Here is a 19,652-nt window from a genome sequence, read left to right as displayed (position 1 = left end):
TGCGTCAAAGGTTGATCTTCTACGACACTTTCGCCTCATCAACACTATCCAGAAGGGAGATCAGTCTAATTCTAATGAGCAGGGAAGCGTCTGCGGCCCATCGTGTTGAATGTAGCAGGGAACAGGAATGATTGAGTGCCGTTTTGAGTGTAAATGGAATGGTTGATATGCGAGGAAAGAGAGAAAAATTTAGTTGTTTTAGAGAAACCTGCATGGAAACGTTGAGAGAATAATGAGTTAAATGGTGAACGAGTGCTTCATATTGGAAGGTACGAATGAGAATGTAGAATGGCGAAGTGTGAATGATGTACTTAAGGTTGTATTCGAGGAAGCTGCGCGAAACAGTTCAAGGATGATGGAGTAGGTATTATGGTAACAGTAAGTGCGTGATAGTGGAAGGTGTGGATGAGTGCTGCCGAGACATGTTTGGGTGAGCTGCTCAAGGTAGACAGGTGGTTTGGGTGGGCGGGTGAGGAAGAGCGATGTACTGATTCTGAAGACAGAAACAGGAGCTTGGCTGTTCAGTGTCCTCAAAAGTTTTGCCCACCTCGTGAGCGACAGATTACCAAATGAGTGAAGACATGATGAGGTAGATACTGCTAACCGTAATTGGTCCTATGTGTTTGTTTGTTTCCCTGCACTCGGGGTTATTCGTTGCTTTTCCCTGTCCCTCAGGTAATGCTGGAGGAATCTTCAACATTGACACTGCCCTCGGCGTGATCAGCCTCACCCGAACCCTGGCCGACGCCCAGCCCCCGGAGTACCTGCTGCTGGTGCGGGCCACGGACCACGCCGCGCAGGCCCGCGCCGCCTCGGTGCCGGTCCGGGTCATGGTGACCGCCTCGCAGAGCTCGCCGCCCTCCTGGCAGGGCAATAAGCCGCACGTGGAGGAGGTCAGGGAGTGGGTGGCGGTGGGCACGGCCCTGGCGCGCGTCACGGCGTCCTCACCGTCGGCCCTCCACTACTCGCTGACGGGCGGGAATGAACACAGCGCCTTCGTCATCAGCCCCGCCTCGGGGGTGGTCAGCGTGGCCACGCCCCTGGACTACGAAACCACCTCCTGGTACAACCTGGTGACTCCCTGCCCCGCCTGGTACGCGAGGAAAACACTCAACAAATGTTCATTACAAGGAGGATATTCTTTTCAGGGGGAGAAATCACAGGTACTCAGCGATCTAGATCCAGACAGAGTAGTTTGGCCCAGAGAAATGTGTATAGGCCTAGACGTCAAGCCATTACCAAAAAAAGGCAATTCATAGTCTGTGAATCTAGAATATCTAGTCTAGGGAAACTTGACTTCTCTTTTCACCACTAATGTCGATCTTATCTGAAGCATTTCTGCCACTCCTTATAAACACAGCCTCAGATAAGATATTAACCACATGCTGTCCTGATCTTCAATCAACCGTCACTTCAGCGACTTCGGTAAAGAGCGCTACAGGCAGCACATAAAGTGGGTTTCAGCACTGGTGTTCTGCCATGGTGACGCGCCCCCTAACCCTCCCCCAGGCCGGGGTGTCCCGCAGCACGTGGCTGGGCGTGACGGTCCTCGACGAGAACGACTGGTGGCCGGAGTGGGAGCGATTTTCATACCACGGCAGCGTCCTGCAGACCGCCGGCCGCGGCGCCCCCGTGCTGGCCGCCCACGCCCACGCCTAGGCCAGCCCCAGCCAGCTCACGGTGAGATATATATATATATATATATATATATATATATATATATATATATATATATATATATATATATATATATATATTTATATATATATATATATATATATATATACACACACACACACACACACACACACACACACACATATCCATGCCTGATGCTGTTTTCCTACATTTTTAGACTCACTTTGAGAGGATAATTTTTTTTTCTAGACATGTTAGCTGTCCACCACTCCTGAAGACAAGTAACACTAACTGTACCTCATCCTCCACACCCTTCAGGAGCTGTGTGGGTGTCTGGCAGCCTGGACACAGTGGCCGGCACCACGGTGAGGCTGAGTGTGGGGCCACGGACAGGGGCAGCCCCGGCGGAGTGTGTGGCACCCGCCCCAGTCTTCATCACGGTGAGGGAGGTGAAGGCTGCCCCAATGGCCTTCCCCAAGACCCACTACTCAGCCGTCCTCTACCTGCCAACCTACCCTGGTGTGAGGGTGTTCTGCCTGGGCCGGGAGGAGCAGCCACGCCACCACGTGGATGTGAATGATATCACCGATATTTCATATTCCATCGCTGCCGGTGACGACAGAGAAAACTTTGTGTTTGACAACGTGAACAAGTGTGTCAAGGTCCAGGACCAGTACAGCCTCAAGCCTCAGTACAACCTCACCCTCCAGGCCAGCGACGGGGCCGCCTCGTCCACGGCAACAGCAGAGATTATAATTGATGAAGCGCCGCTGTCTACTCTGGTCTTCACTCAGGACCAGTACTGGGCCAACGTCATTGAGAACTCCACTAAGGAGATGAATGTTGCTGCCCTGGGAGTGAAGGGTCAGCCGCTCAACCATCACGTCCGCTACTCAATTCTCAACTCAAACATTAAATTTGAAATCCACCCGACCGCTGGCGTCATCAAGACCACCGGCAAGTCCTTTGACCGGGAGGCAGAGGACCACTACACGCTGGTGGTGGAGGTGAGTCCAGGGCCAGCGCAATTATTATGACCTCAGTGTTCTTGTACTTTAATGTTATTACCAAGAATAAGTGCAATATAATATCATCATCTTTTGTTTTTTACTAATCATAAATCATTACCTGGAAATCAGCAAATTTTAAGACTTGCAGCATGGGACCTTAAATAACATGAAACTTGTTTGGCTCAGAGGTCATTGATCATTCTCCCATTCATCTTATGCATTGGTCCTCAGACCTCTGTTGCATCTACTTGTATTTGCTTTTGTCTTACTGCTGTTCATCCTCTTGTGGTTCAGGCGCAGGACATTGAGGGCACAGCAAACGTGGCCCATGTGCTGGTCCACGTGGCGGTGATGGACGTGAATGACAACGAGCCGGTGTTCCTCAACCAGCCCTTCCACGCCCTGGTGTCCACCGTGTCTCCGCGCAGCCACGTGGTCACTAAGGTGAGCATAAGAGCCCAAGCAGATCTTTTTTGTCAGACACATGCCGGGCATAACTTGTGCTCTCCATAAAGTAGTAGGTTCCTCCATGATCAAGCAGTGAACCTTTGCAGTGACTCCCAAAGTTATGTAATTGTTGATTATGAGATGGTCCTATTACCAAGCCCTTTCCCTTGTGTCTTCAGGTGCAGGCAATAGACGCTGACTCTGGGGAGTTCGGAAGTGTCCGCTACGAGCTGGTGCGAGGCAGCGGTGAGCTCTTCGCCGTGAATAAGAAGACGGGTGAAATTTCCCTGAAGCAGACCCTGATGGCGGCCGACAAGACCTACAGCCTCACCGTTGCTGCCTACGACGGGGGAAAGCCTCCCCTCAGCTCACAGGCCCATGTCCTCATAAGGTGAGTCACGCAGCCAGGACCACCTTGCCTTGGGTCAGGCCTGTTAGCCTCAGGGTTCTTCTTGTGTTGAAGATGTTAACCTGCCCGTCACGGGTCCCCAGGGTGGTGTCTTCTGAAGGGCCAATGTTCACCGCCGCACGGTACGAGGCAGCCGTGCCAGAGAACGCCGCCAAGGGCACGCCCGTTGTAAGGGTGAAGGCCGCTAGCCCTTCCGGGGAGCCCATTATGTACACCATTGTGGCCGGCAACACCGAGGAGCTGTTCGGCCTCGACTATTCCACAGGTGGGGGCACCATGGCAGGCAGCAGCAAGGCCTTTAGTGGCAGTGGCTCACCTTGCCCAGAGCACACCAGTATTAGTGATGACACATGCCTTGTTGATCTTAGAGTCACACCACCACTGAAATCTTACTAACACATGAGCTTGAGAGGTGTGTAGGTAAGGTGAGAGGCAGAGGGAGACCCGGCGTGCCAGCCGTCCAGAGTGAGAACTGTTGGACACTTGCTAACTCTTATAAATCATAGTTGTTCCACCATACCTTGGAGCACTTCATTGTGATTGGCCTTAACATGAGTGTCAATGAGTAGTGCAACCAGTAACACGAGTTTCCCAGCTGCTAATAACTGTGACCTTGCAAAATTATCTGCCACTGACAGAAGCTTTCTTCCTCCTCCATGGGAAAGGGACAAACTTGATTGCTGTTTTTTTTGTTTTGTTGTTGTTGTTGTTGTTTTTGTTTATATGTTTATTTTTATGTGGGGACCGTACTACTGCCACATGTTCCAACCTGATCAGCTTAGTTTCTTCATCATCTCTTAGTCTGTGTAGTGAAATGCCAGTCTAGTGTTTTCAGCTGCTCCCAAGGCTGTCTCTCGTTAATGTGTCTTTCAGGTGACAGGGGGCCTCGTGGTGCAGTGGTTAGCACACTCGGCTCACAACCGAGAGAGCTTGGGTTCGATTCCCGGGCAGAATGGAAAAATTTGGGCGGCGTTTCCGATACCCTACGCCCCTGTCCACCCAGCAGTGAATGGGTACCAGGTATTAATCGGGGGTTGTGTCCCGTCTCCTGGGATCTGTTCCTTTCTCCTATAATTCCTTCCCCTTCCGTCTCTCTCCGGCATATGACCGCATGCAGATGTTGCGCCGACTAAACGAAACTTTCCAAACTTTCTTTCAGGTGACAAATTATTCCATGCCTTTCTCCTCCTCCTTTTTTTTATTGTCAGTTCTCATTGAGTAATCCCATGGCAGCCTTTCGGTACAGTCACCCATTTCCAATAACTTCATTAAATTTCACCGTCTACTCCTGGTTCCTCTGATAAATCCTGTCATGATCACCCTGCGGACTTTTACAATCCTCAGCTTCCATTTATTTTGTGATCTTTGTATCATCGCAAACAGGCTTGTATATCTGCCCATCCCTTCCACCATGTCCTTAACACAATGGGTGCCACCACTGTGCCCTGGGAAACTCCACTTATTCCTTCCCTCCACCCTGACATATTGTCGTAGATTACTTTCCTCATCTGTCGGTCTCTCAGAAAGTCTTTTGTCTACTCTGCTATTCTCCCTGTCAGTCCTTATATATTCTCCTGCTTTCATATTAGTCTTGTGGTAGTATTTTGTCTAATGCCTCGTCCAGATCTAAGTACACACAAACCACCCAACTGCCTCCCTCCTGTAACATGTCCATTACGGTACTCTTGCATCTTCCCTTCACCCACCTGCTTGTCCTTACTCATACATCATGAAAAAAAAATGTATCTCTTTGTCATCCCTGAACCTCCGTACTTTGCTTCATGAAAGGTTTGTCTGCTTTCCCAGGTGGCAATGCAGTGGATCTTGAATGTAAGTATTTGTTTTATCTTCCCGTTTTGTCCTACTTGTTCAGTGTAAATATTTATGATGAAGCCTTCCTCCCGGGCACTGTGACAGCTCTGAGTCGTGTGCCGGGCCAGGGGCGGAGCACAGGCTTATGTTTAAAGGGCCTGAGGTGGATGGTTGAGGTGGATGGATTTAATTTTTCTTTGTACATAATTTTCAGAAATTACTGCACGAGAAGCCTTATAAAGCATGACCGCGTATTTCTGGAGGAATAGTTAAACACCAATATGTGGATAATTTAAGGAACAGAAAAAAATTGTCATCAGTAGGAGGAAAATTTGATAATAACCAAATAAAAGGTGAGAGAGAGAGAGAGAGAGAGAGAGAGAGAGAGAGAGAGATTCCTTTCATGCTACACATTTGTGCTTCATCGTTGCCTTGTAATATCAGTGATTATGATTCATTTAGATGCAGTGTGTGTCCTAAACATGCCTGATCATGTTCCTGGTTGATGTGTTCCGCCATGAAGTGCAAACCCTTGCAATCAGAAACTCCTCAGCTTACCCGCCTGTGTTTCAGGCAGCCAGACGCTTGTTTGCCGCACAAGCGTTTGCTCCCCCACCCTGCTTTATATATATATATATATATATATATATATATATATATATATATATATATATATATATATATATATATATATATATATATATATATATATATATATATATATATATATATATATATATATATATATATATATATATATATATATATATATATATATATATATATATATATATATATATATATATATATATATATATATATATATATATATATATATATATATATATATATATATATATATATATATATATATATATATATATATATATATATAAACAAGATGCAGAAATTATAGTTTCCAAGCCCTCCATGTAATGCCTTCTGCCACCAAGTGCCTTGATGCCACCGAACAGTGTGTTATTGACGACTTTGCACCACATGATATATATATATATATATATATATATATATATATATATATATATATATATATATATATATATATATATATATATATATATATATATATATATATATATATATATATATATATATATAACCTCGGTTTACGAGTTTAATTCGTTCCGGAATATTGTTCACACACCGAAACGCTCGTAAACCAAAACGAATTTCCCCATTGAATTAATGTAAATCCCCTAATGCGTCCCATATCTCAAAAAAATATTTATATAATCATTTTACATGTTATTTTTTAACAGAATTAAGTAATTTTTTTCTAAAAAATAGCGATGATTAATAATATGGAACACAAATCAATGTGTTACGGTTGTTACGGAGACTCCTGCAACCGCTAGCTACGCCCGAGGGGTAGGCTTCGCCCGGGGGTTTAGTAGCCGCAGTCTCCCTATTCTCGAGGCACCGGAACTACGTTCGACCACCCAAAGTCACTTATATTAAGTCAAGTCATACGCAGCTTTGTGGGAGGAGACACGGCAGAGGCGTGGCTTATGCGTGACGCTGCTTGGTGCCAAACCAGAGAATGTAGAATATAGGATTTAGAGAAAACGAAGGAAGGCGGACTAATTTAAATCAAACACTTCAACATCCCCCCCGCCCCCCTCACACCCCACACCACCGTTTGTAGGCATTGGATTTACAGTCACGCATAGCATAATAAAAAGGCATATATTTTCATCAGTGACTTGCCTGAACGCGCGGTGAAAGAAGGCAAACATGCACATCCCAAGTGCATACCCGGCTGCAATTTTAGTCACTCGTGAACTGGCGGGTATTTGGAATCAAGTGACGTCATCCCGCTGCTCCGCCCCAAACCGCCCCTGCGCGTACTGGTCGCAGTTTTGAAGGCAGATTGACTTGACTTGTTGTAAGTGACTTTGCGACCACCAACGTGAAGCTAACCCGACGTATCGTCCGAGATGGAGTGTGAACGGGAGTCTGTCACGTCCAGGAGAGCATGCAATATGCCGAGGCTCACCCTCCGTTCCTGTTGCGAGCATAGTAGCCACCGTTCCTGTTTTCTTTGCAGCACCGTGCCTTTTAACCATCTTTCTGGGGGACATTGTTAAAGCACAAAGAACTCACACTGTAGTGCTGAAAACATGACACGAGCGCACGGATGCTATTTCTACAAGTTTACAACGCGGAGTGAGACTAGAGCCGTCATCTGGCGGTCAGGAATTATCCTAGACTAGAGCGCAGACCTCCGTCCTAGGGCTCAATGCATTCAGGCTAAAAATCGGGCCAACAGAGTACTGGGTTTCATCTCAAGGAGCGTAAGCAATAGGAGCGCTAGCTGAAGTCATCCTCAAACTTTACTTAGCACTAGTTAGACCTCATCTCGATTATGCAGTTCAGTTCTGGTCCCCCTACTATAGAATGGATATCAAGATGTTAGAATCTGTTCATAGGAGGATGACAAAGATGATTCAGGGGAAGAGAAACTTGCCTTATGAAGACAGGCTGAAGCATTTAAATCTACACTCTCTAGAAAGGCGAAGGTTGCGAGGAGACTTGATCGAAGTCTATAAATGGATGAAGGGCTTTAATAAAGGGGATGTCAATAGGATTTTGAAAGTAAAAGAGCCAAGGTAGGACGCGTGGCAATGGTTTTAAGTTAGACAAATTCAGATTCAACAAAGACATAGGCAAGAATTGGTTCACTAATAGAGTGGTGGACGAATGGAACAGGCTTGGGAGCCATGTTGTGGGTGCCAATACCATAGATACATTCAAGAAGAGGTTAGATAAAGCCATGGATGGTGAGGTAAGGTGGGGTTGAGTGTACAGGAGCTGCCTTGTATAGGCCAACCGGCCTCTTGCAGACTCCTTACGTTCTTATGTTCTTATGTTCTTATGCACTCTGGATACATTATTGAACCATTAACACTTTGACATGACACTTAATGAATGTCTGCCAGTTTTGTTGATCATAAGTACATGAAGTGGTTGCTGCCTTCTGTTTCCCTGCCTGCCTTGACAACTTATCACTAGAAAACATGTACACAGACATTTCTCATGATGTTCATAAGATGTGTGTGTGTGTGTGTGTGTGTGTGTGTGTGTGTGTGTGTGTGTGTGTGTGTGTGTGTGTGTGTGTGTTATTCATTATCCCTGCCAACACATTTTTTTCATTTTTCCCTCCATGCACTTGCATGAACCTTGTTATATAAAACAGTTTTTATATGGTACTGGTGAGGTGTTTAGTCTGAGTATGTTGGCATTTACTGGTCCAGCACTGCTTCCCTCACTGGTCTTAGCACACAAAGGTAATGGTGTCGCCCTGTGTCCAGGCGTCGTCCAGACCACTGCCCTGCTGGACTACGAGGCCTCCGCCAGCCACAACCTGACGGTGCGGGCGCGGGACCCCTTCACCGGGGGCCACACGGACACCCACGTCACAGTCGCAGTCACGGACGTCAATGACAACCCGCCGGAGTTCAGCCGTTCCGTCTTCAAGGGAGACGTGTCGGAGGCTGCATCACCGGGCCACGTGGTGCTGCAGGTAAATTACTTCAGCAAATATTACAGGTTTTTCCACTTTTTTTAATATGAAAATTTGACCATAAACTCTTTTATAAATATTGATTCCCATTCACTGCCTAGTAACATTTCATTGTTAATCAATCAAAAATGGATCTTATGCATAAGTTTGATAAGCTGATCGAAAAATCAAAAGTTTGAATTCTTTTTGCATTGTCAAGACACCTTCACCCTCTGCCTTGTACAGGTCTCGGCAAGTGACGTGGACACGGGGCCGGGCGGTTCAGTGCGCTACTCGTGTGTCATGGAGTGTGGCAGCTTTGCCCTGGACGGTGCCGTCACACTCACCAAGGAGCTGGATGCAGAGACTGAGGCTCAACACGTGCTGACTGTGCTGGCCACGGACTCAGGCATACCCCAGCTCTCCTCCACCGCCACAGTGGTTATTGACGGTAAATTACATGTAAACAGTAAACACTTATATAGCCAGACTAATTGGGCCAAAGGCAAGTTGTATGCATGAAGTTTCCATAAGCTTGAGGTACTGAACGTTATGGCTGACAAAGAAGGTATATTCCCACACCAGCTGGTTTTTAGAGTGGGTTCTCAACCTCGGAATGCATCCAGACAGTAAATTAAGTAATAGAAAAAATATGAATATAGAAAACCACTTTTTTCGATTATAAATATTTGATTAACATCCTGCCAACTCTGGGCAGGACACGCATGTAGGAGGGGGCAGAACAAGTGGACAGCAGTAACTACAGTATATCTAGGGTCATATTCTTAAACATTGCAGCACCCAAGCGCTCATATTTGACTAGGCTTGCATAGGAGTTGTGGTTATTTCCATGGGTAGCTTTATGACCCCGATAATAGTCGACCCTTTTTCTGTGCCTCGAACCTGAATAAACACTCCTAGGAAACCGACTTAGCTCCATTTTGGCCTTTGGAAATAGTTGATGTGAAGAGTGGAAGCCTCAGACCACACCGACCCTATAGTCGTGTTTTGTTAAGCCTGGCCAGATGTTTTCTTTGCCTACAGTTGTGGACTTCAACGACAACCCTCCAGCATGGCGCCAGGACAGCTACTCCTGCCGCGTGTCGGCCGAGGCCCAGCCCGGCCATGTGGTCACCTCGGTGTCTGCCACTGACCCAGACGCTGGTCAGGTCACGCCGCTCAGTTATGCCATTCACTTGGGAGACCGAGACGCCATCTTCAAAATGGATCAGCTGACTGGTAAGGTTCATGTACGCGTATAGATGACTAGACTTAAACCTTCAACAATGGCCATCGTTTATTTAATCAAACCCGGCTCGGTCCGCACAGACGGCCATCATTCATTTAATCAGACTCTTTCGCGCCACTAATTTGAATGTTTAGATCAAATTTGGCGGGTTCTGTGACTTGCCGAGGTGTCTGCCAGCATAACTATCTGACCCACGTAGATTTGAAATAAGATCATTAGTCCTCACTGAGCAGCCCTGGAACCGTAAGATAAGAAAACACTGGGAAACACAGGACAGGATAGAGAGTGAAGATCATTCTGAGTACAAGGATAACAGTGACGAAAACATTGTGAGTAGTGACAGGCAGGCCGTTGCCCGCTCATCGACATACTTATACTTAATTGCACTATAAGATGTAAATAAATAAAAATAGTGAAAGCATGCAGTAGTGAGAGTGACCTAGAGAGTGATGGTGTAATTTCATTATCTGTGCTGCACTCTAGCCCAGCAAGTGCTCCAGCGTGACTATTACACAACGTATCGCAATTTGGATTTCACCGCTGTCTTCAGGGAGTTAAGACGCTTCATACAATGTGAATAAACAACAACAAAATAGCAGCTGTATTTACCCGTATCCAGGGACCATTTAGTGAAAACAATACCTGTCATTTAAGGGTTAAGGAAGCTTGAAGTTTGGACCTGTCTGTGAGTGACGGGGTGCACGCGGCCTTCACCGGCCTGCACGTCTCGGGGCTGGCCTCCAACCACCACGCGCCGAGGTAACCTTTTAGTATGGTCTTTGGGTACAAATGCTGTGATGGCCGTGTTTAAGGCTGTGATGGCGTGTTTAAGGCTGTGATGGCCGTGTTTGAGTGTGATGGCCGTGTTTAAGGCTGTGATGGCCGTGTTTAAGGCTGTGATGGCAGTTTTTAAGGCTGTGATGGCAATTTATGAAGCCGCTAACATTAACGTCATCTTTTTTACGATATATGAGACAGTCAAAAAGGTCAACCGAAAGTCTTTTATCTTAAGGTTTTCACACCAGTCAGTTGGCATGAAAGCATTGATAAAGGACAGCAAGGGAAATATCACTGTGGCAGAGTCCAAAGAGGTTGAAAACACTCAATTATCTTAACCCCTTGACTGCGGATTTCCTACCAGAAGACATCACCAAGCTACAGGAATGGAACAAAAAGTGGCTGCTACAATTCAATGAAGAAAAATGCAAAGTCATGCACCTTGGGAGTGGATATCCAGCATACCAATACCACATGGGAACACTCCACTATCCACCACAGAGGCAGAGAAAGACCTGGGAGTATATGTTACCAGGCTACCAGTGAAGGCCAAACCCGTGCCAATCTCATCAGACGGGTTAAGGTTATCACACCAGTCAGTCAGCACGAAAATAAATATAAAAGACAGTGAGAGAAATATCAATATGGCATCCTTTAAAGAGTCAAGGCAGTCAGTTACCTTTAAGTTTTCACAAGAGCAGTCAATATGAAAACAGTAATAAAAGACAGCAAGGGATATATCTTCTTCTCAGTGTGGCAGATTTTAAGGAGGCCCAAGACAGTCAGCTATATTAAAGTTTTCATATTGTTCTCTCCCATCTCACCTTGTAAGGCACTGATAGGTGGACAGCATGTAGTATAATAAGCAACACCAGCAAAGCCCTCAAGTAGCCCAGTCAGCCACAAACACCCAGACCTTACCTAGGCATTATAGCAGGAAATGAGCACTATCCTTGTAACATATTACAGCATCGCAATGCCTATCATAATATCTTACCAAACAGTGCCATACAACCTCACTGTATTTTTATCCTCCTCAGGTTTAATTGCACTCTCTACAAAGCTTACATGGCAGAAAACTCTTCTCAACCTTCTCATCAACCATTGGAACACACTACATTGCACTAGCTACCACACATCCTACCAAGCAGTGCCATACAACCTCACTGTCTGTTTATACTCCTCAGATTTAATCGCACTCTACGAAGCTTACCTGGAGGAAAACTCTTCTCAACCTTCTTATCGACCATTGGAACACACTACATTGCACTACCTACCACACATCCTACCACTCTGCATTATTCAACTTCTTTTAATAGAAGACCCACCCTTCAGGAACTTAACGACTCAAGGCTGGAGGCTGCAGAACGCTTAGCCTCAGACCTTACTATTATTTCCGATTGGGGCAAGAAGAACCTGGTGTCCTTCAACGCCTCAAAAACACAGTTTCTCCACCTATCCACTCGACACAATCTTCCAAACAACTATCCCCTATTCTTTGACAACACCCAGCTATCACCTTCCTCAACACTAAACATCCTCGGTCTATCCTTAACTCAAAATCTCAACTGGAAACTTCATATCTCATCTCTTACTAAATCAGCCTCCTCGAGGCTGGGCGTTCTGTACCGTCTCTGCCAGTTCTTCTCCCCTGCACAGTTGCTGTCCATATACAGGGGCCTTGTCCGCCCTCGTATGGAGTATGCATCTCATGTGTGGGGGGGCTCCACTCACACAGCTCTTCTGGACAGAGTGGAGGCAAAGGCTCTTCGTCTCATCAGCTCTCCTTCTCATACTGATAGTCTTCTACCTCTTAAATTCCGCCGCAGTGTTGCCTCTCTTTCTATCTTCTATCGATATTTATACGCTGACTGCTCTTCTGAGCTTGCTAACTGCATGCCTCCCCCCCTCCCGCGGCCCCGCTGCACTCGACTTTCTACTCATGCTCATCCCTATACTGTACAAACCCCTTATGCAAGAGTTAACCAGCATCTTCACTCTTTCATCCCTCACGCTGGTAAACTCTGGAACAATCTTCCTTCATCTGTATTTCCTCCTGCCTACGACTTGAACTCTTTCAAGAGGAGGGTATCAGGACACCTCTCCTCCCGAAACTGACCTATCTTTCGGCCACCTCTTTGGATTCTTTTTAGGAGCAGCGAGTAGCGGGCTTTTTTTTATTAATGTTTACTTTTTTGTGCCCTTGAGCTGTCTCCTTTGCTGTAAAAAAAAAAAAAAAAAGCAGTGCCGTACAACCTCAGTGTCCGTATATCCTCCTCAGATTTAATTGCACTCTCTATGAAGACTACATGGAGGAAAACTCTTCTCCTTAACCTTATCATCAACCATTGGAACACACTACATTGCACTAGCTATCATACATCATACAACCTCAGTGTCTGTTTATACTCCTCAGGTTTAATCGCACTCTATATGAAGCTTACGTGGAGGAAAATTCATCTCCTGGCCAGCTAGTCATCAACCTGGTGGCCACGGACCTTGATGCCTGGGACCTGGGCAAGCTGCAGTACACCATCCTGCACCAGACTTCAGAGGGAGCCTTCACCGTGGACAAAGAAGGTAGAGAGAGACATTGGTTGGTATTCTTAGACACTTTCGCTTCTCACATCAACTTTCCTAAAGGTCAAAGAGGGGATCAATCAGGTTCTAATGAGTGTTTCTTTAGGTTCACGGTACAGAAGAAGGGTCAAACTAACACCGGGGTCATAAAACTACCCCTGGAAATGAGCAAAACTCCTACGAAAGCCTTGTCAAATATGTGAACTTGGGAGACAAAATGTTTAGTAATACGGCCCTTTGAATTTGCTCGTACTATACTTTTGAATTTTAGGTTCCTGCAGTAAGAGATTTCATTTGAAGGTTTGATGTATGAATGTTGTTGTTGTTGTTGATAGTATTAGTAGGAGTAGTAAAAGTAGTTGTAGTCATAGTAGTAACTGTAATGGTAGCAATAGAAGGTTAAGGAGATAAAAAAAAGGATGGAAAACATGCTCTTCAAGTCATATTTTATTGAAGTTTTCCCTGAGACAGCATTACAGTAGCTTGTTTATTTAACTACATTTTAAACCTCAAGGAACCACATCACTAGAGCATACAGTTGTGAGGCTTTGAATGAAAGATACCCTAAACTTACCCAAACTTAACAAAACGCCGACGATTACCAAACAGTCACCATATGTCTTGACTCGGAAAAATCACATTTGCATCCTTACTAAAGAAACTTTCTATATAACCTGAAACTGGCATCTCTTTTGGTCATTTTTTACTTCTATCCTTTTTTTAGGAGCAGCGTTTAGCAGGCTTTTTTCTACACTTTTATGCCCCTGAGCTGCTTCCTTTCCTGTAAGAAAAAAAAAAAGGGGACCTCATTCTTTGTTAATTTATACCATACAAACTTCACCCCTTCCCAGGCAACCTATACACTGAGACACCTCTGGATCGCGAGTCCCTGCCTGTGCACAGCCTCAAGGTGTCTGTGATGGACGAGGGGGGCCGGGCCAGCTTCACGGCGGTGCGTGTGACGGTCCGCGACAAGAACGACAACCCACCAGTCTTCATGTTGCCGGAGTATCAGGCGAACATCAACACTGACGTGGCTCCCAGGACAACCATTCTCAAGGTGGGAACACTGGGCAGGAGGAGTTAGGCCCCGTTCACACCGTGGCAACGCTGGGCCATGACAACTCAGCGACTTTTAGGCCCCCATCACACTGTGCCGACTCGGCATCTGACAATCGTTTCTAGACCTCTTTCCGACCATGTGCGACCCTTTCACATCAGCATTTCACACCCAAGACCTTGTGTGCCCTTAGTCGCTGGGTTGTCATGGCCCAGAGTCAGCACAGTGTGAATGGCGCCTTAATCAACTAATTTCCTTTATGGCCTTTGGAAATATTTGTTGAGAGACCCAAAATAGTCTAAGAATGGACTGTATTGGCTATACAGGCAGCGCCACATGTGGCCACTCAACTCCAAGCTGAATTTCCCATAGAGTTCAAGTTATAGACTAGAGTGCGTCTGAGGCTGTCTCAGGGATACACGGCCATGATGCCGCCATCGCCCCCAGCCGATGATTGCACACTCTTCACTCCTACCCGATTTCAGTTTTTCTCCATGTCAAATAGTAGTCAGGAAATCGGGTAGGAGGAAAGTGTGTGCAGTCGTTGGCTTGGAGCGGTGGCGACACCAAGGCCTTGTATCCTGGAGGCAGCCTCAGACGCACTAATACATAACTTGAGTTCTGTGGAAAGTACTGCTTTGACAGTTCACTGAGTGGCCACGTGTGGCGCTGCCTGTAGAGCCAATATGGTCCATACAGGCCTGGCTTTTAGTACCCTTACCTAGCTAGTAATTTCGGTTGTTATGCTGTCTCCATTCTCTGAACAGAACCAGTAGATCTATTTTTTAGTCTGTTATTTATTGGGCCAGTAGTCAGTGAGGCCTTTTCTTTTCTAACCTACTATTCTCTGTAAAGAACCAGTAAGTTTATTATGTAATCTGTTGTTTTTTGGGCCAGCAGGCAATGAGGGTCTTTTTTTTTTTCTTCCCTGACCTACGTATTCCTTGTAAAAAAAACTCGTAAGTGTACTATTTGTTGTCTATTGCCCTGTTCCTTCTTTTATAATGTTTCTCTGGAGGTGATTAGTGTGTCATTTTAGGGCCAGCAAGCAGTGAGGTCTTTTTTTCCTTTTCTAACCTCCATATTCCCTGTAAAAAACTCGTCAGTGTAATATTTTTTGTCTGTTGCCCTGTTGCTTCTTCTCATATAAGAACATAGTCCTCTTACCACTTGATATTGACCTCTCAGCCACCCTTCTCCACTTCTATAGGAGCAGCGATTAGCGGGCCTTTTTTCTACACTTTCTTTTTGTTGCCCTTGAGTTGCTTTCTTTACTGTAGAAAAAACTCCCCTACTTTTATAGTCAGTGTTTAGCCGACCTTTTTTAAATTTATCTTTTGCCCTTGAGCTACTTCCTTTGCTGTAATAAAAAAAATAGAATAACTACAATATTCTGCCCCCCGCTGCACTAAACTCCATTTCACTCTACCATATAATACTGTTTTATGTGAAACTGTACTGTACCTTGATTTGCTGCACTGTGTTTCTCTATGTAGGCATCACAATGGACTGCAATGGAGCCATATTATTAACCCGTCTGCTGCGATTGGCATGGATTTTGCCTTTTGGTACCCTGATAACATATACTCCCAGGTCTTTCTCTGCCTCTGTGGTGGATAGTGGAGTGTTTCCCATGTGGTATTGGTATGCTGGATTTCCCCTCCCATGGTGCATGACTTACATTTTTCTTCATTGAATTGTAGCAGCCACTTTTTGTTCCATTCCTGTAGCTTGGTGAGGTCTTGTAGGAAATCTTCAGTCAAGGTGTTGATTTGTTACACTATGTTTCTGTATGTATGTATCACAAGGGACTGCAAGCCACCATTTCAGGCTGTATTATTAAACATTTTGGCACCCAAGCTCACATATTTGACAAGGCTTTCATATGGGTTGTGGGGATATCCAGGAGTAGTTTAATGACCCCGGTGGTAGTCTGACCCTTCCTCTGTACCATGAATCTAAAGAAACACCCATGAGAACCTGACTGATCTCCTTTTTGGCCTTTGGAAATCGATGTAAGGGAAGGAATCATCTGAGAATACCAACCTTAGTGTCGGGAAAACTGATCGATGGAACTGTATGGATGCATTAGGCCCATATTCTCAAGCATTTCTGGGCTTACCCATAGGTATTTGGTAAGGCTTTTGTAGAGGTTGTGTTAGTATTTCCATGGGTAGGCCAATGAGTCTAGTTATAGTTTAATTCACAAGGCTTTCGCACCATGACTGAAAAACAATCATGTGAACTCAGCCAATCACCTCCGTGGCCTTGGGAAATATTTGTTGTGAGCCAAAAGGAGGGGAAAGGAAAGAGAAAAAAAGGGAAGAGAGGGAGACAGGGAGAAGTAAAGGAAATGTCAAGTAAAGCAAGGCTACAAGGAGGAGAATATAGGAAAGAGGAAGGAGAGAGGGAAGGGGAAAGAGAAGGAAGTGAAAAATAGTTTGAGAATACATGCAGTGGTTTCAGATTACCCTTACCTACTTATAGATCTTGTTTGTTATACCTCCTCCATGCTCACCATCACAGTTAGAGGCCAGTGATGCAGATGGAGTTAACAGTGAAGAATAGTTTGAGAATACGTGCAGTGGTTCCAGATTACCCTTACCCAGCTATAGATCTCATTTATTATACTTTCTCCATGCTTGCCATCACAGGTCGAGGCCAGTGACGCAGATGAAGGGGCAAACAGTGAAGTGAGATACCGCATGTATGAAGCCAACAGTTCTGAGGCACTGGAGCTCTTCTCGGTCAACCCCACCACCGGCGAGGTCACCGTGGCACAGACCATCCACAGCCGAGGTAATTCATCCACTTACTCACGGTCATGGGTGAAGAGTCGGAGTTGAGTCACTAGAGTCGAACCTGAGTCTTAATATTTCCCTAACTTGTTCATTTTCCATTTCTATTTTCTCAGTCATCATTTTTCTTTGTAACAGTTTGTATGTCAGTCTTCTGAGTCTTATTATTTCTCTAACGTGTTCATTTTCTATCTCCATTTCCTCTGTGTTATCAGTTTCCTTTGTAACATTTAGTATTTCCTGCTGCCTCAAAACAATTATTCCAACAACCTAAGGACCATATTTTATACATTTCAATTGCCCAAGCTCACATACTTGACTAGGCTTTCGTAGGATTCCTAGGTGTTTCCATGGATACTAGTGGTAGATTGATGAAGCTTTTATAACTTGGACCTACAAAGCTACTCATTAGAATCCAATTAACCCGTCCGCTGCAATTGGCACGGATTTGGCTTTCACTGGTAGCCTGGTAGCATATACTCCCTGTGGGTAGTAGAGTGTTTGTTTCCCATGTGGTATTGGTATGCTGGATATCCCCTCCCAAGGTGCATGACTTTACATTTTTTCTTCATTGAATTGTAGCAGCCACTTTTGTTCCATTCCTGTAGCTTGGTGATGTCTTCTGGCAGAAATCTGCAGTCAAGGGGTTAACCTGGTAGCAGCGACGGGCCAAATTTCTGGCTTTACCGTGTAGCAGCGATGGGCCAAATTTGTGCCATGATATAAACCCCCCCAAAATAGATGATACATAAACTGATCACAAATGCATTGATATACATTATGAAATGGTTTGTGTGAGAGATGATTTTTTCTCAATTTTCTCGCTAAGAGGGACCAATAAGAAACATGATCCCCGCTGCTTCCCGGGTTAATCTTTCTCAGCCTTTGGAAATACCTGATGTGAGAGTCAGAAGTGTATAATACTGATCTGAGGCGCCTTACACTTCCTGCTGTCTGCTAATGCTCTGCCAGGCTGTGTCATCTTCGTGCACAAGTACTACATCTACCTCTCCAAAATTACACATGCTTTCTTTATATTCTTTACTGATGCGGGTCCGGAGCGTGTATGGGTTAGGATAGTTACTACAGCAAGCATTTTTATATCTTGAGCCGTCTGCTTTACTGTAAAAAAATTGAGCTTGGATGCACAAGTGAGTAGCGGGCTTTTTAATTTTTTTTTTTATTTTTTTTTTACCTTGTGCTGCTTTCTCTACTGTAAAAAAAAAAAAAAAAGGTCCACAAATAGCAGTAAACTTTCATATTTTTGTACTTTTTTTTTTTTTTTTTCTCCTTTACTCTAAAAAGTGTGAGTTTGGATGCACAAGTGATTATCGTATATAGAGAGACTGTTCCATTAGTTCCATGAGTAGCAGTGAACTCCCAAATTTTTGTATCTTTTCTTGACTTTTTTGTTGAGCTGTTTTCTTTACTCTAAAAAGTGTGAGTTTGGATGCACAAGTGATTATCGTATATAGAGAGACTGTTCCATTAGTTCCATAAGTATCAGTGAACTCCCAAATGTTACAGAAAATGAGGTGTACCAGTTTTTCATCCGTGGCGAGGACAGCGGCTCCCCCCAGCACCACTCCGACGTGCCCGTCACCATCTTCCTGCTGCCCCCTCATGAGAACCCCCCGCACTGCGCCAGGAAGTATGCACAGTTCTTCATCAGGGAGGACGCCCCCATCGGTGAGCACCCACAGCTATCAGTAATATGACACACACACACACACACACACACACATAAAAAAATAAGATAAAATTAAAAAGTCACTGGTAAAATGCATATTATTTAAGAAAATACAAGGAAGGAAACAATATGCAGATCACTTGGCACACACACACACACACACACACAGGCATTTGATAAGAGACTGATGTGGAAATTAGAAAATAGAGGAGGATTGGGAGAAAAATGACTATGGATGAAAAATTACCTGACAAACAAAGAAATGAGAACCGTGTTGAAAGGTGAGATATCAGAATGGAGAACGGTCACAAGTGACGTTCCACAAGGGTCAGTGTTAGCGAATATTATGTTTTTAATATTTATAGATGATATGCCAGAAAAAGTAAAGAGTTACAAGGGTATGTTTGCAGATGACGCCAAACTGCTTAGAAAAATAAGAGATGAAGATGATGATTGTAATAAACTACAGGAAGATTCCAATGAGATACATGAATGGAGTAAAAAATGGGAAATGAAGTTCAATGAAAAGAATTGTCACACAATGAAAATGGGCAAGAGTAAAAATAGAGCAAGTGGAGTGTGTAGGCTGGGAGGGACAATCATCGATACAGTGAAGGAAGAAAAAGACTTAAGAATTATAATACAAGATACACTGACAT

The 19,652-nt window shown here is 44.8% G+C and overlaps 3 protein-coding genes across 3 annotated transcripts; all 3 read left to right on the top strand.

Annotated features, from left to right (window-relative positions):
• Positions 1-333: 333 nt before the first annotated feature.
• On the top strand, positions 334-1,637 carry LOC126994970 (fat-like cadherin-related tumor suppressor homolog). Its single transcript, XM_050854246.1, has 2 exons — positions 334-1,093; positions 1,510-1,637. The coding sequence occupies exons 1-2, from the start codon at positions 618-620 to the stop codon at positions 1,541-1,543; spliced, it is 510 nt and encodes a 169-aa protein (XP_050710203.1). The 5' UTR covers positions 334-617; the 3' UTR covers positions 1,544-1,637.
• A 426-nt stretch (positions 1,638-2,063) lies between these two features.
• LOC126994967 (protocadherin Fat 1-like) lies at positions 2,064-9,160 on the top strand (the record flags this gene model as incomplete). Its single annotated transcript, XM_050854242.1, has 6 exons — positions 2,064-2,645; positions 2,943-3,092; positions 3,275-3,486; positions 3,588-3,769; positions 8,649-8,860; positions 9,086-9,160. Coding segments are annotated over exons 1-6 (1,374 nt in total), but the record flags the coding sequence as incomplete, so codon positions are not given.
• Positions 9,161-10,062: 902 nt separating this feature from the next.
• Positions 10,063-19,108, top strand: LOC126994972 (protocadherin Fat 1-like). The gene is made up of 7 exons (XM_050854247.1): positions 10,063-10,078; positions 10,572-10,641; positions 10,761-10,847; positions 13,282-13,445; positions 14,297-14,505; positions 17,160-17,304; positions 18,831-19,108. The coding sequence occupies exons 1-7, from the start codon at positions 10,063-10,065 to the stop codon at positions 19,019-19,021; spliced, it is 882 nt and encodes a 293-aa protein (XP_050710204.1). The 3' UTR covers positions 19,022-19,108.
• Positions 19,109-19,652: the final 544 nt, after the last annotated feature.

This window comes from Eriocheir sinensis, unplaced genomic scaffold (assembly GCF_024679095.1).
Source record: "Eriocheir sinensis breed Jianghai 21 unplaced genomic scaffold, ASM2467909v1 Scaffold941, whole genome shotgun sequence".
NCBI lineage: Eukaryota > Metazoa > Arthropoda > Malacostraca > Decapoda > Varunidae > Eriocheir > Eriocheir sinensis.
The sequence above is the reverse complement of the archived record's forward strand: the minus strand, read 5'-3'. Positions and strand labels throughout refer to the sequence as shown.